This window comes from Chrysemys picta, chromosome 5 (genome assembly GCF_011386835.1).
Source record: "Chrysemys picta bellii isolate R12L10 chromosome 5, ASM1138683v2, whole genome shotgun sequence".
Lineage (NCBI taxonomy): Eukaryota > Metazoa > Chordata > Testudines > Emydidae > Chrysemys > Chrysemys picta.
In genome coordinates, this window is record NC_088795.1 from 8,599,986 (window position 1) to 8,616,276 (window position 16,291).

Sequence of the window (16,291 nt, forward strand, 5' to 3'; positions counted from 1 at the left end):
GAGAAAGCCAATCCAGGCCAATACAAGCAAGGAAAATAAAGCCAGGCTAAGCACAGAAAACACTGAGGTAGGACATCAGATAGAGCAGGTCGGAACACTGACCATATTAGGCTTGGATACGCAACAGCACGCAGGGAAGAAGCCCACCCACAGCCATGATCGCAGCAACTGAAAAGCAAACAAAAAGGCCCAGAATAAGGCATAAATCCCACTGCCCTGGTAATGTGCAAATATATTTGCACCATTTGCATATGCACTGTAGGCATTTGAACCCTGAAAAAGTGGGCTTCAAGATTTTCATTGCAGAAACTATGAAATGGGGTAGTCTCCTTGAGATATTGTATGGGCCCCGGTCCTCTGAAGCATTTAAGAAGGACTTTATTTTACTTATGTTAATATTCCCACTGGAGTAAGTGGGGCTACCCATGTGCTTAAAGTTAAACAGGTGCCTGGGATGCAGGTGCTTAAGTGGTTTTATCACACACAGAACGTGGTCAGTATGATCATGCAGTTATCTATTAATATCATGTTCAAAGGGGTATGAACTTGGGTCCTTATTTTGCAAACACTTAGGAACTAGGTACAGGGAGCATTTGTGCACCCCAGCTGGGGTGAGACTTCTCATCTGTCCCAGCATGCAGTGCACTAACTGTCCGTGCCGATCCTGGTGGCACACACTAAAAATTCCCTGGTGCACCCTGAGGTACTCTAGTACTGTTTGAAAACAGGACTCCAATAACACGCACTGGGGAAGTGTTAGTGCATGCCAGCAGGGTCCACATGGGCCAGTTAGTGTACAACATGCTGGTGCACACTAGAATTAATACCCCAGCTGGTAGACAAGCCCTTATACAAATGCATAACTTTACACACTCACATTGACCTCCATGGGACTATTCATGTGAGCAAAGCTATACACATGCAGTAAGTGTCTGCAGGATTGGGGCCCTATTTGCATGAGTGAATATTCTGGGGTATCCCTTCTCCTTAGTGGTTTGCTCAGAATGTGTATTCAAAGGGCACTGTGTGAAGCCACAGCTCATTTGAAGAAGATTGGTGAGGAATTATTCCAGGCTAAACAGTTCACCTGGCATCAGTCTATTCTGTGAAGCAGGATGTAACTCTGTCAGTGGCTTGTATCCACTAGCACAGAAGATGCCCTTTGTTGCCAAACTTCGCATAATATTGAAGTCGTGTATCCCAGAAAAGAATACAGTGCAGGAGAAATAAATAACGTGTCAGAGGTTCAGCTGGGCTAAGTCAGTATAGTTCCATTTTCTTTAGCAGAGCTACGCCCAAAATTTCTAGCAAAATTATTATAATGTGCACTTCATTTTAAAAAAAATTATTCCCTCTCCGGATTTTTAAAGTAAAGTCTAATAGAACTTCTTATAAATGTTCTACCAGTAAAACAACTTTCACACAGTGTTGCCAACTCTTGTAATTTTGACGCCTACAATATATGGTGTTTTTCTTAAATCCCCAGCTCCTGGAGTCAGGTGATTATGTGAGAATCTCAGCTTTCATTAAAAGAAATACATATATAGTAAATGTCTAGCCATCATGGCTGTTGACACAACATTGAAAATGCAAACACTATGGATTCAAAAACCAGAAATTAATATGAAGAACATGATTTTTAGGTCATGACTCACAATTTTTGAACATTTGGAGTAAGCAAGGCTAGATGAGACCTATGTAGCCCACTCCAGGCTGTAATGACTGACTAACTCTCTCTCTCTCACACACACAAACACACACAATTATTCCACCTTCTACAAAGGAATGAAATCTATCATTCTAAAATAGTGACACTCTAGCCAGAATTTTCTAAAATGTCCAGCAGCCAGAATCAGGATCAGATTTTCAAATCAGTTCAGTTCCCTCTTGAGACACGTCTACACTGCAATTAAAAACCTGTGGCTGGCCCATGCCAGCTCAGTCCGACTCATGGGACTCGGGCTAACGGCTGCTTAGTTGCAGTGTAGACATTTGGGCTAGTGCTGAAGTCTGGGCTACAGGACTCTGCAAAATGGAAGGGTCCCAGAGCTTGGGCTGCTCCCTGAATCTGAACATCTACCCTAAAATTAAACAGTCCCTTAGCCTAAGTCAGCTGGCACAAGGGGCTGTCTTACTGCAGTGTACACACACCTTTAGATGCCAAAAAACTGCCTAGATTCTCAAAAGAACCAAGGTGCAAGGCGCTGGATTTTTATGAAAATCTGGCCCTAAATGGGAGCTGAGCGCTTCTGAAAATCTCGCCCCAACTGCAGACACTGAATACTTGTAAAGCTCACCCTGAGTTCTTTGGAAAAATTGGCCCCCCCATTTCAGTGGAGTTGCTCAGGTGTCAGGGAAGGCAGAACTTGCGTCTCAATGTTTTATACACCTAAAATCTGAAATTTACAGGCAAGTTAAACAGTTATTTTTCTAGAGCTGTGTTGCACAAGATTAAAAAAAAAAGAGAGAGAGAGAGAATCCAACAGGCTCAGAATGGTACGTATACCTTACAGAAAACACACATCTGTTTTACAGGTAAATTAAATTGATTCATGGGGGAACAGAACTAACCCCTGGATGCTAGAAATCAAAATGTCTTGATGGCAAAGAGCACAGATGCTTGCACTAGGGCAGTGAACACAAAAGCAGGTTTTGTGATTGCTAATGTTTACTATAGTACCTATCATCTTGGTGGTGAGGCACTTGAAAACCAGATATCAGAGCAGCTGTCTTCCAAACAGACTTCAGAGGCTGCCTTAACAGAGCATATTACAGCCTGATGTCACAGGCTGATCTGGCCCTTTAACAGGGCTCTGCCAACCTCTCCAGATGGAGGGGTTGGAAACAAGGGTCACATGGGGAGCATCTAATGAAGGACCAGGCCTGCTGGGAGAGATAAGGGCAGCCAGGGTCCATCAGGAGCGTTCAGAGAGAGACTCAGGGTCTGGGAGGGTAAGGATTGAGTGGATGTCACAGGGTAGTTGGTCTCTGTAAACAGATTGATCCCAGCGCCCCTGGACTGGAGTAGGTGAACCTAATCCAGCTAATTAAAGAGGGTGGGGCTACACCTGGGCCTATAAAGGGCTGCTAGTAGGCAGCTGAGGAAGAAGGAATGAGACAGGCTGAGCCCTGGTCGGCGGAGGCCACGCTACGCTGGAGGAGAGCTAACTCCTGTGGTGGGTCCCTAGAGCAAGGGGGCTCAAGGAAGGAACCCTGTGGCTCCAAGAGGGGAGCAGAGCTGGAGGAGTCAAGGAAGCTGCCAGGAGTGGAGAACCACAGACCCCTGAGAGGGGTGGACCATCGAAGCCTGGGGGCCAGGTATTGAGTTAAGATTGCCTTCTGCTTGTCTGGTATAAAAGAATAAACCTTGACTGGGCCTGGATGTGGCATCACATACTTGGAGATGGGGTTCAGTGGCGGCCCCCAGGTGACAGTGGGGTACGCCATACAGCGAGAGTCTCCTTTGCTCCCAGGCAGGGGCCCTGGGGGGTGCAGATCTGCAGAGAGCGGAAGCCAGCGACAAGGCTGGAGTGTGGGGGCGCTTACTGCCAGAAAGCCCTGGTGAGGACAGGACTAAGAAGCCTGCACCAAGGGTGGTGAGCCAGCGAGGAGAGTCCGTTTGAAGTTCCTGGGGTGTTTAAGGGCCAGGCGCAGTGGCGCGCGCCTGTAATCCCAGCTACTTGGGAGGCTGAGGCTGGCAGATCGCTCAGGGGCTCTGGGCTACGGTGCGCTATGCCGATCAGGTGTCCGGTGCCACTCACAGCCTGGCCAGCAGGTGGCTGAAGGACTGGCTAGAACGACGTGTTCTGGCTGGTGCTCTCTTTGTGAGCGCCGATGGACCGATCGATCAAGGTGATATAAATAAGCTGGACTCCAAACGGTGGGGGAGTTATTGAGACAACAAGTGCAGAGTGACCTTTTCTTAAGTGGGGAAGCTGAGGTAGGGCCCAAACCCACACCTGGTTAGTCCTACTACACTCGATGGTAACACAGGTGTGGATGATCCCAAGCTCCTACTTTGGAGGAATGGCCACTACCTCCTCTCTCGAGGCAGACGGTAAAAGGCAATACAAGCCACTGATGCTATCTGGGAACCCAGGAGCAATGATGGATGCACTAGGGAGGGCCCTGTCAATCTTTTTGGTGGGAGCAGGACATACACACACACACACACAGAGACCATTATTAACGTTGCTAGAAGCTTCCCCCCTGGCAATAAGCATCCCTTCCATCTTGGCTAGGTTGAGCAGCAGTTCTTATGTGCATTAGATGGCAAAACTTATGATCCTCAAGTTTCGGAAAAGAGAATGCTGTGCTACCAACATACAGCATAGCAATAAATTACAAACAAATTGCATTGTCTAGGCAACAAATGAAGACAATTGCTCTAGGAATACTTCTATATCAGATGTGCTCTGACTTGTTACAAACCAGTGAGTCCGCCTACTTCATTCATGAGCCCACATATTGCAGCTCCCAAGCAATGTGTTACAGGTATTAATCAATGCAGCTAGAGAACTGAAAACTGACAGATAACGCAAAGCCTGTTTGTTTTGCACCTTGTATATTTGTGGTGACCACAGATACATCTATGAGTGTCTGCTGTACACAATTCAGGTCTCTCGGAGTTATAAGTTAAGGAATTGATCATGAGAATCAGAAGTGTTGTTCTTAGTTTTAACAAGCTATTCTTCTGAAGCCTACAACTGGAGAAGACAAGATTCTAATGTTAATGGAAGACTTTTTTCTAATATTGTACCCAGCCCTAAGATGAGGGGTGATTATTTCATATATCTGTATAGCAGACGGTCAACATGGTAACCTAGCTCCCACTGAGATGATACACTTCTCTCAAACATGAGAGGAACAACATTAATATTGCAAGCTGTTGGGGAAATATGTCCAGCTTGTCTTGTTTCAATACTCAATTTTATTGCTAACCTTCTAACATTCCTACTATGGATATATGTGATCCCTTTAGTACTACCTGCTAGGGCTTACCCAGTTTACATGTTCAGACATGTCACCAAGTTGTTTTTTTTTTTAAAGTAACTGATAAGAACAAAAGATTGAGCAGATGCAGTCAGAGAGAGAGAACAACTTTCTAGGAAAGGCATTGTATTTGAAAAGACCACTTGGAAACACGTGCTTACAGAAAACATCATCTTATGCCTAGGCTATGGGTCTATTACAGGAGTTGGTGGGTGAGGTACTATGGCTTGCAATGTGCAGGAGGTCAGAATATATGATCACAATGGTCTCCTAAGGTCTTAAAGTCTATGAGATACAAATAAGCCTGTAGTGGGGTGGTCCCCCGCTCCTGCCTAGAAGGGCTTAAAACAGCCCTGGCCGAGGGCTGCAGCTCTAAAAGCTGGGCTGATTGGGAAGCGGCTGCAGCTGGGCCACGCCCCAATCAGGCCTCAGCTGGCCTGTATAAAAAGGCTGTGAGCCAGAGTCCAGGGAGTCTCTCTCTGCCTTCAGAGGGAGAAGGGCCTGGCTGCAGCGAGCTAGTGATAGAGTACCTGAGTGGAGCAGGGCTGGGGACAAGCTGGGGAGCTCCAGCCTGGAAAGCCCCAGGCTACAGCCTAGTAGGAGGCCAAGGGGTACTGAGAGTTGCAGCCCAGAGGTAGGCCAAGGCAGCAGGTCCAAACCCAACCTTGCCTGTGATGAGTGGCCTATACTGCAGTCTGCCCCAGGGAGCGGGGGCTAGTTGGTGACTGGCAGTGGCCTTAGTCTGAAGCGAGGTAGGGATAGTGGGTGGGGGTTCCCTGGGGAGGGGAGACCCTAGTACTGAGGGGTGCACTGCCAGGGGGCAGTGCCCCAGATAAAAGGGCACTGGGGTCCAGGGAGGGACAGGGGGGCCAGAGGACAGGATCAGTGGCCTGCAGAGGGTGCTCCAGGACACTGGAAGAGCTAATTCCCAGAAGAGACCAGCAGGAGGTGCTGCAGGGGTGAGTCTGCTCCTTTACACAGCCCCAACCGATTTTTCTCCCCTAGACAATAGGACAAATTCTACACTCCTGGTGTATATCCAATGCACTTTATCTTCCGTCTTCTCAAAGAGTACCCAACAACATAGTATTTGAAGAGCTGAGAGCTTGTTCTCTTCTGTCCCCTATGCTTTATCCATTCTATAGCCAAGAAGAGACTTTGTGAATTCTACAAAGTATTAAGGGTGGGATGTTCAACAGTGTGAACTAGTGGCCTAACACTGCTCCCTCTGAGGTGAATGGAATTCCTGCTAACTTCAGTGGGAGCAGAGTTAGGCTAAGGCAAAACATTTTTTACAGTCCCACCCTAAATCTTTATTTCATGAATATCACAGTATTCATTGCATCCCCTTCACTAACGCAGGACTATATGGTGACATCATCTGTCACCATCATCTGACCCATCATGATGGGTAAAAAGAAGAACAGGAGTACTTGTGGCACCTTAGAGACTAACAAATTTATTAGAGCATAAGCTTTCGTGGACTACAGCCCACTTCTTCGGATGCATATAGAATGGAACATATATTGAGGATATATATATATATATATAACACGGCTGTTACTCTGAAACCTATCATGATGGGTGACAACCTCTAACAATGGTTTTCCATATCCTTCCCTCCCACCCTCTTCTTAAGAACTTTGACTGAATATGCGACAAGGTTTGGACATGCTAAATGCATACCTACTGTTAGCCATGCTTCAAGGTCCTCACACCTGTCCAGTTACCTGCCTGATGCTAAAATGACATCCTGAAAATCACTACTTTCTCTAGGGGTCGGTCTCTGGGTCTTATTGCTTAATAATGGCCCTGGCCCAAGTGGGGAGCACTCAGCTCACTGTCTGAGCAAGGCAACATGAGCAGAGTGAAGAGTACTTGGATCGGCTGACCCTCTAAATGTCCCGTTTTCCTAGCTGGGAGCAACGGCCTGAAAAGGACAAAGAGGCAGAAGGTGGCAGTTAATCCCTGAAAGCAGGTGGCTTCTGCCTGTCTTTTGAGGCTTTGCACATCTGTACACAGCCCTGAGGTATTTCTAAGGCAGGGTGGTTGTTTTTGTTTTGGTTGTTGGGGTAGCAGAACCAGGTGACTTGATCAACAAGATGCCACAGAGGTTAGTTCTAGGGAGAGACAATTGTTGGAAGGTACAGTCGAGACAGTGATAGTGGCCTGCAGGCTGGCAAGACTGGGCATCTCAGATTTGGAGAGGCGTGATCTCATCCAGAAGAGTTGGGAGAGTGACCAGAACTCTTCTTTAGTAGGGCGGCTGATCAAGTTTCATTCTACTGATAGTAGCTGAATTCACTCTGAGTGAGAGGGCATTGGGGTGATGACCTTGGCTTTTAAAGGTGTAGGGCAGGATGCTGTAGCTCTTGGATCAGCTTCCTTTGACTTAAATGAAAGCAGGATTGCCCTTCCTGTTATTGGCTGTGACTCTTGACAAAAGTGGGGGCCTGTTCCCCCCAAATCCTTCTTGTTATCAAGTGTATCTTGGGGGTGAGGTGTAATGCACTGTACTAGGAAATGGCCATAAATCTTTATCTGTATATTTCTGCCCGCTTTCCTGTAGGGCATCACTTAAGGCATCAGGAAAGCGGTCAGAAATATGCAGATAAATGTCCTTTAAAATGCCACAACAAGTCATGACTCATGCCATGAAAATCTGTCACTACTTCTGAAAAGCATTATCTACAAACTGTCTCCCATGTTTCCTACGGAAATATCAAGTAAAGTGAACTATTTTAAAGCTCTGGCACATACTGTAACAGTAATTTTCTTAGTGGAAAAACTCATCTGTTGTGACCTTCCATGTCATAGAAAGTTGCAAATCTTGGCTCAGCACCTCCTGTACACAGCTCACTCACCCCAAACCTCTCTGCACTGCAAAAGTCGTCTTTTAAAGAGATGTACATTTGTGTCCAGAAACTAGCCCTCTGCAGCTGCGGGGGCTAATATTTAAAAGGCTAAATCAACTGAGGTCAAGGTTGGATAAGCTGCAGAAGCCAACAACTGCCAATACCCAAGGGGCAAAATTGCCTTTGCTTTGCCTTTTGAAGGCTGATCCCTCGCCAAAGGAGAAATTCTATATACAGTAACTCCTCGTTTAATGTTGTAGTTCTGTTCCTGAAAATGCAACATTAAGCAAAATGATGTTAAGCGAATCCAATTTCCCCATAAGAATTAATGTAAAGGGGGGGGGGGGGGGATTAGGTTCCAGGGAAATTTTTTTCAGCTTGGTTGAGGTGGTGAAGTCAGAGGGTGGGATATTTCCCCGGGAATGCCTTACTGCTAAATGATGAAGTAGCATTCGGCTGAGCCCTCAAGGGTTAACCCATTGTTGTTAATGTAGCCTCACACTCTACAAGGCAGCACGAATGGAGGGAGGGGAGACAGCATGGCAGACAGACACCCCACTCTAAGTACACCCCATTCTACACCCCACTTTAAGTACATTGCCTTTAAAAAGATCAGGAAGTTGAGACAGAAGCTGCGGCTAGCAAGCTCCCTCTGTCCTGAGCCCTGTCCTGTCCCCACCCTGCTCTATATGTAGAAGAGGTAACCGGGGGGGCAGGAGTAGGGGGGAGGGGGAGAATCCCCCTGACATTAGCCTCCCTCTTCTCTTCCCCCTGCCCCCCGCACAACAAGCAGGAGGCTCCCGGGAGCAGCTCCAAGGCATAGGGCAGGAGCTGGTCCACCCTGGTTCCAAGCCCCCACCAGCTAGTTGCAATGGGCTGCTCTCCCTGCAAGCAGTGCACAAAGCAGGCGGCTGCCAAACGACGTTAGAAGGGAGCATTGCACAACTTTAAACAAGCATGTTCCCTAATTGATCAGCAACAAAACCACAAAACAACGTTAACCGGGATGACTTTAAGCGAGGAGTTACTGTATGGATAATTGAGGGCAGGGGGCAGTTTTCATTGTTTCAAATGTATCTTTCCAAAGGTCCGTAACAGACTCTTGGATTCTTTGGCAGCTCTCTTTATTGATGACCTTTTCATCTAATCCGTGGTGCATACACGGCACGTCCACAGCCCAGGCTTTAGCTATTTTGTGTGCGATTTTTCAAACGCGCTCAGTGTTGTTCTAACTCTGCGCCTACTGACCTCGATACAATCCCACCCCTTGTTCATGCTATAATGCTATAAACCATTTTTTTTAAAAGTCTCTTCACACCCACCTTAAGATTCATAAAGTGTTACAAAGGAGCCTTAATGTAAATAAGAATCAAGCCTTGTAGTATCATGTGCTATAAATTATTACGTACACTTATTTAGCTCTACACACACATACACATACATGTCAAGTGAGAGGCCAATTTTGGCAGCTCTGTAATTCCTTAAGGGCCAGTGATATACAGCAGGCTTGAAATTATATTACTTTGAGCCTATGCTCTGTGTCCCTGGCTCTGTAAAGAACCACAGAGTCACTACAGTATCATTTGTCTCACGTGATGCTTTTGCATTTGGCTACCTCATAACACATTCCTGCAGCTCGGCGGGCATGTCATGCACGCAGCGAGGCTCCTGTGATTCTCTTATAGATCTTCCTCCGGGCCAGCAGGGTCTCTGGGGTAAAGGGATAGCAAGACATCAAGCCGTCTCTTCCTTTTTCACTCTTTCCCTGGCTGGATCTGAGCCCAACATGGAGCAACTGAGAGGAGATGGTGGTAGCAGCTGTGGCTGAGGGGATGGGATCAGAGAAGCTGAGAGGGGCAGAAAAGGGCAGAGGACCCCAGAGCTGCGGAAGGATAGGCTTCTGCCCCCCTTGCTCCCACTTGGCACCAGTGGGGAAACAGACATAATGAACCAGTGGAGTAGCAACGGGGTAGAGCAGGGCAGCATGGTGGGTCTGCTCAGGGACAATCCGCTGCCGATCTTTGCCTCCTGCTCAGGCGAGTGATGAGTGGCCAGCAAGGGAAGGCCCCATGGGAATGAGTTGGGCTGAGAATAGGAGCAGGGTGTCTGGGGCCCTGGGAGGCCCTAGTGTTGAAGTCAGCTGGCATGAATTGGAACCCACCCGATCTTAGGGCCCAGCATTTCAAGGGCTGGCCTCAGCTATGGTGCACCTGTGCTGTGGTACCAGCCCGTGCCATGCTACCTGGGATTATTTGATGGCAAGGGCTGGTACCACAGCACTGCAGGAGACCAGGGAGTGGGGAGACAGTGTTTTCAGTAACTTCTTCACCCTGGTTAGAAATGACACGTGGTGAGCCGCTCTGAATGGATCTTGGAAGGATTGTAAGACACTGGAATTCCAAAAGGGATTGTTGATTGTTTGGGGGGGATTGGGTTTTTTTGTAATTCATACATTTCAGTCAGTAATGAGAATGCGTGCAGTAGCCATACAAACACTGCTAGGACAGCAAAATGTAGCATGTCTGGCAATTGTAAAATGGCTCAGGTTTTTGAGGAGAGCAGGTAACCATAAGAAACCCATAAGGATAGCAACTCTATATTGTGTAAGTCAATGCTTATGCCTGGCTTCACAGAGGTTTATCTAAGACAACCCTCTTTCTAACTCATTAACAACAAAGGTTTAATTTAACGAGCTTCCCTTCTAATTTTCAGGTCGGATTGTTATGCAATGGCTAATAAATTATTCTGTCACTTTATCCAAAGAAAAGAGCAGTTCATTAAAATAATTATCAGACATTTTTGCTCAGCAACTCTATGACCTTGTTCAGAGGACAGATTAGTTGCAAAGAGTTTCCTGGAGCAAGTAGAACAGGTCTGCAATGCAGCTTAATTGTTTCGGGTAAAGCACACACAGTTTCAAATTCCCAGGAACCTCCCGCTTCAGGAACAAACTGTGTTTCTACAGATGGATGCTGGCGTGCGGAAATGCCACAGTGACTAACGGTTCAGCTGACCTTTGGTTTAGGGCCGGCTGCCAATGGGAAGAGACAAGCTGTTATTTACATTCACTGGAAAGACAAGAGGAACTGCAGAGACATGGGAAGGCCAATAAAAGGAGGTGTGGAAACCTCTACCTTAAGGGACCCAGCAGAAAAGAGACTCTACGGCCCTTCAAAATTCCCAGAGGCTGGTCCAGCTGTGAAAGCGATTTCCTATGGACCCTCTATCCTTCCCCACCTGGGACCAGTTGAGGGATTCGATATTTGTTGAGACCCCACTCCCGAAATGCTCAAGTCAGATCTCCTTTCCCAGCCTAGCAATTGAGGGAGGTGTTGTCCTCCTCCTCCTCCCTCCCTCCCCCCAAAATATCCCAACGTGCTCTTTTACATTCATGATTTAACCTGGCTGATTGAAAGCCAGACACACACCCTCTCCATCTGGCAGCTGCATGGGAAGCCCGGTCCACTGCAATTCTTATGGGCTGCACAGCCACAGAGAGGAAGCACGGACGATACTCTGAATTGGGGAATAGCAGAGAGCCTGAGGCAAGAGCTCAGCTGCACGAGCTGTCCTACCCTCCGGCTGCGATATTGCTTTTAGCCCCCGACCTCGAGGACTTTTCCATTGTTTGGTTCTGCTGCGGGTTGATCTTTCCCCTGTTTGCCTGAAGCAGCAAGAGCGTAACCACAGCCTTGTGTAGCAGATAAGTCCAGCTGAATCGGATCCTCGAGTTCAAACTGCCTGTCTTGCTGGAAATCAGGAACGGGAAAGCATTTGAAAAGGAAATGTGTGACCTTTGGTGCCAGGCACTGGAATGTGTAAATGCTCAACAGACAGAGCATCTTACAGACCCAGATCCTAAAAGGGATTACACCGTGACTCGGCATACATTTATCATCCCGCTACTGTCACAGCATGATAGTCACTCCAGGAATTGTCTTGAAATCCTCCCCGAGACAGAACAGCATGACTGAAATATTTTAGCGGCATTTCTGCTTCAGTGGTGCCTTTTTTATTTTTTATTTACTTTGTTTAATTTCAAAACTGGCTGCCAGCTTTAGGCTTTTTGTTTTATTTTTCTGTTGTCAAGAGACACTCAAAATACCAGTCGGGCTTTACAATTTGCCAGGAAAAGAAACTTCGAAAAAAGCCCTGCCATTCTGAAGCTCTTTTGCTAATGATGGCTGGGAATTCGTGACCGTTACGAAGCTGCTCAAGGCTTCTGCACCAGTCACAGCTGAGGAACTGACTGGTCTCCCCTTGTTCTGGGTGCTGAACCTGCATCTACTACCTAGCAAACCAAATTTCATCCCAGACTTCTGGAGTTGAGCAAGAAACCTTTGAAAATGGCGTTTATCCAGAGTTGATGGGAAAGTGGGGGGAGTACCAGTCCTGCCTCACGGTGTAACTCTCTGTGTGGGGGAAAAGGGAGTTCCTCAGCGGTGCAAACTGCCATAGCTCCGCTAATGTATGTGGAATTTACACCAGTTGAGCATTTGCCCCTGGGTGTTTTAATTCATGGCATTTCCCAGAAATGTTCTGTTGAGGTGGGAGAGGCAGGGTTCACCACCCCACAGAAGAAGCCAGAGGTTCTGCCTTCCTTAACGACTGATCTGGCCCACTCCCACCAGGCTGCAGCCAAGACTTTCAAAAGTGACTAGTATTTAGTGCCTCAATTTTGGGGTGTCTGACTTGAGGGACCTGAAAGAGGCCTAATTTTCAGGAGTGTGGAGCACCTGCCTGCTGAAATCCAGGTCCCTTGCAGGTATCTCAAGGTGGGTGCCTCAAACCACTGCTCACCTCTGAAAATCTCTCTGTAGGTGTACTTTGGCTGGTTCTCCCTCCTGACAGCGCAGGGGGTGGGGAGAATCCAGAGAAGCCTAGCCCCTTGCTCTGTCCCCTCCTACACACACACAAGCTGATCCTGGGAACTTCCTGGGGGCTTGGGAATACCTTCTGTGTCCCCTAAGCCTGGATCAGTGGACAGGGAAGGGAGCATGGGGCCCCAAAAAGAAACATCCCTGGTCACTAGGGAGGATAAAGGTGGCAAAATAGCAGAGGGCGTTAACATTAGCCAGAGGAGTTATGGGTAACAAAGAGTTTTTACAAACATATCCAGGGATACTGCTCAAGAGGAAACATTAACAGAAGCCCCTTAACAAAGGAGAGGGAGATTAAATGAACTAGGATCGCAAACCAGCGAAGACACCGAAACTCTGCGGCTCAGTGCTCTCTTGGGCCTTTGATGCCATGCTATAGAGGGAAGGAGCAGAATGGCCACCCAAATGAGAACTCAGGCAGCAAAAATGGGCTCCATAGCACGTGCTTGCCCCTTGCCAGGAGCTTGTCGGAGCTCCAGTCTGCCCCTGCCCCACACCCACACACGGCTGGGGATCTGTGAGTGTGGGTAGTAGGAACATCAGCGCTGGGACGGGGGAAGAGGCATTCTCTGTGGCATGCTAGGGATCCCTAGGGGCTAAGCACAATGCTGAGCAAACACCAGCACAGAATTCAGCGTGGGTGGGCAAAGGTGTATTAGAGGGAGTCAACGGAAGGGGCAGGAGGCCCCCCGAGAGGGGTTGGCTTTCCTTGCAGCTATCCCAGAATCCATTGGCAGCAGATAGCTCAGCAAGTCCCCTGAACTAAGTTACATGGAAGCGTTGAGGGTGCCCATGAGTCTGCCCTTGAGGAGAGATGCCCATGCATGCCACGCTTACCTCTGTGGATAGGAAACGAAGCAGCATGACTTTAGAGCTGCCCTAGGCCTGGAAGCATGCTGCTCAGACTGGCTGGCCTTGGCATAGACTGCTTTGTGTTAAAAGAAGCCTGTCTCCTTAGTGAAATAATAGCCTGATCCAGTCAGTAACTTTCCAGTTGCTCTGTCCCCATCTCGCAGCTATTCTTCCTACAATCGGTCACCATTATACAACTGGGCGGTATATACAGTATACCACGCACACAGGGATACACCATGATCAAGGGGAAAAACATCTACTTCCCTTTGTGTGGTGGGGAGGAATGGAGAGAGACAGTGAAATGTACAGATGTTGGCACGGTGTTTTCTGGTAGTTTGAACGAAGGAGGCTGGACTGGTTTGGCAGCTGCCATAAAAAAATAAATTGCGTTGTGCTTTGATAGGAATTCATTAAAAAGATATTTCATCCTCTATTGGGAATATGTAGTATATGAACAAATGTCTCATATCCTGTATATTGGCATCTATGAAAAATTAGTGGCACAATAAAAACGGATATAGACAGAAATCATAGATTTTTTTTTCCCAATCCTGCTGTTCCTTTTGCATTGAAAACTTCTATTGTCTTCAGCTGGAGTTGTCAAGAACTGCACGGCTCCAATACAGTCAGGTACTGAAGCAACTGCCTACATTTAATCACATGAGTAGTCCCGCTGAAGTCCTATTGACTTCAATGACTTGAATTGACTACTCCCTTGGTTCAAGTTAGGCACATGCTGAAAAACCTCGGTGACTCAGGCTCTAAGGATGGACCCTCCATCAGAGGGTAGCTAACTACTGAATTTACTCATATTCGGTGTATACTTAATTTTTTATGGCCCAAATCCTGAACACCGTGGGTGAAATCCAGACCCTACTGAAGTCAGTGGCAAATTTGCCACTGGGCCAAGATTTCACTTCTTGTCTTAATTCATGTTTTATACCACCACCCCAGGGAGTTTTCCTGAGAAACACTCATATTTTGCAAATTGGCCTAAGCCGAGTAAGAACATCTGGATTTGGCCCTTTGTTAGCAAGTCTAATGAGAGTGACTGTGTATAAAGGTACTGGATTCCACAGTGCATCAGGGGACCTTTTGTACAACACAAATTCTGCTTATTTTTAAACAAATGAGAAAACACTCTTGTGCAAAAGAAACCTAATAATGAAACAGGGTCCATGTATATCAGTAGTGCCCAAACTTTTTCTGTCCGCGCCCCCCCTCTCCATAACTTCACAGACAAGGCTTACTTAGCAACGGAGCTTGGGTTGAAGGCAGAGCTGAGAGCTGAAGTGGGGAGTGGAGAGGAAGCTGGGACTAGAGGGAATGAGGGCGGAGCTGGACTGGGGGCGGAGTAGAGGGTGGAGTAGAGCTGCAGCTGGACTGGGGGCAGAGCAGAACTGCAGCGGGGCTGGAGCCAGACGGGGGACGGACCAGGGGGTAGAGGGGAGCTGTGACTGGGGGCGGAGAGGGGCTCAGTGATGCTCCTTCCCCGTGCCCCCCCAGACCTGCCGCGTGCCCCCCCGAACATTTCTCTGTGTCCCACAGTTTGGGGACCACTGATCTATATAGAGATGAAAATCACTGGGCAGTAAACAACATATATGAACAGAAAACGTGTATTTCTGATGTCAACATATTCATAAAATCAGGATGTCCACATACTGCACTGTATTATATGACACAGCATTCACTCATTTTCTGGCCTCCACCTATATATATATATAAGTATAAATGCACAGCTTCTTCTCTTACCTTCCACTGAGAAGGAAACCAATAACAACCGCCAACAGGATAACTCCCACTGTTACTGACACAGCAATTATAGGAATCTGGCTCTGATCACTGGATGCAGCTACTGCTGAGATGAGAAACAGAAAATAGAGATTAAGGTTAAAATTACAGCCAACACTCACAAGAAACTTTATTGCAAGGCTGCCAGAGATATTGCAGTTTCACCAATTCATTAATTCTTTCACAGGTTGGTTGGTTTGTTTTTCCTCTTTTTTTTTTTTTAAAGAAAAATGGAGAGTGCGGGGTTCAGTTTTTGGAAACTTTAATTACCATCCTAATCAAAATGTCACAGAATTTACCGTTCCAATTGGTAAACTGGAATCTGTTTTCCTGGTTGTGCAGCACTAGAAATCAGTCAGGGAAGAGATGGACACCAAAGAAAGTTCCTTTTTTTTTTCGGTTGTTGTTGACTATTGAAAGACAAAGTTCACGGATTGAATTCCTATTAGCTGGAAGATGTGACATACCAAAGATCTCTTAAATAAAAGGCAGATATAATGCCCATGACAAGACTGAGTAAAATTACCTCAGACGTAGGAGTCTTCTGAGGCCCATGCATTAACTCTTTGTAGCACCTCCAGCATAAGGCCGGCTGGTGCTCTTTGGAATAAAGTCGTGCTGAAGACTAATATTTTGGTTGGTGTCTGTTTACTGTAAGGAAAGCAGAATTGCTTCCAGATTGTGTCATTTCAAAAATCCCCCTCTGCAGATTGCTTGAGAGGAAGGATTGTTGCATGATTAAGACACTGGATTCAGGAGACCTCAGTTCAATACCTGGCTCTATCAGCAGCTTCCTGTTAGACCTTCAATAACAGACTTAGTATGTCTGTGCCTCAGCCCCCGTCCGTAAAATGGAGATTATAATAGCACTTAATCTCTGCCTTGTCTGTTTAAATTGGAAACTCTTTGGTGCAG

At 47.0% G+C, this 16,291-nt stretch overlaps 1 protein-coding gene across 20 annotated transcripts in view; it reads right to left on the minus strand.

Annotated features, from left to right (window-relative positions):
• EPHA5 (EPH receptor A5) overlaps window positions 1-16,291 on the minus strand; it is a 395,151-nt gene that overhangs the window by 125,216 nt on the left and 253,644 nt on the right. For 9 of the 20 annotated variants that reach the window (XM_008173251.4, XM_005285712.5, XM_042856287.2 and 6 more), the window contains 2 exons: window positions 15,338-15,443; window positions 103-168 (listed from right to left, as the gene is read on the minus strand). In XM_008173251.4, the coding sequence (XP_008171473.2) occupies window positions 103-168; window positions 15,338-15,443 (172 nt within the window). The remainder of the gene's footprint in view (window positions 1-102; window positions 169-15,337; window positions 15,444-16,291) is intronic. The other 11 variants (XM_005285713.5, XM_042856282.2, XM_005285714.4 and 8 more) reach the window with 3 other exon arrangements.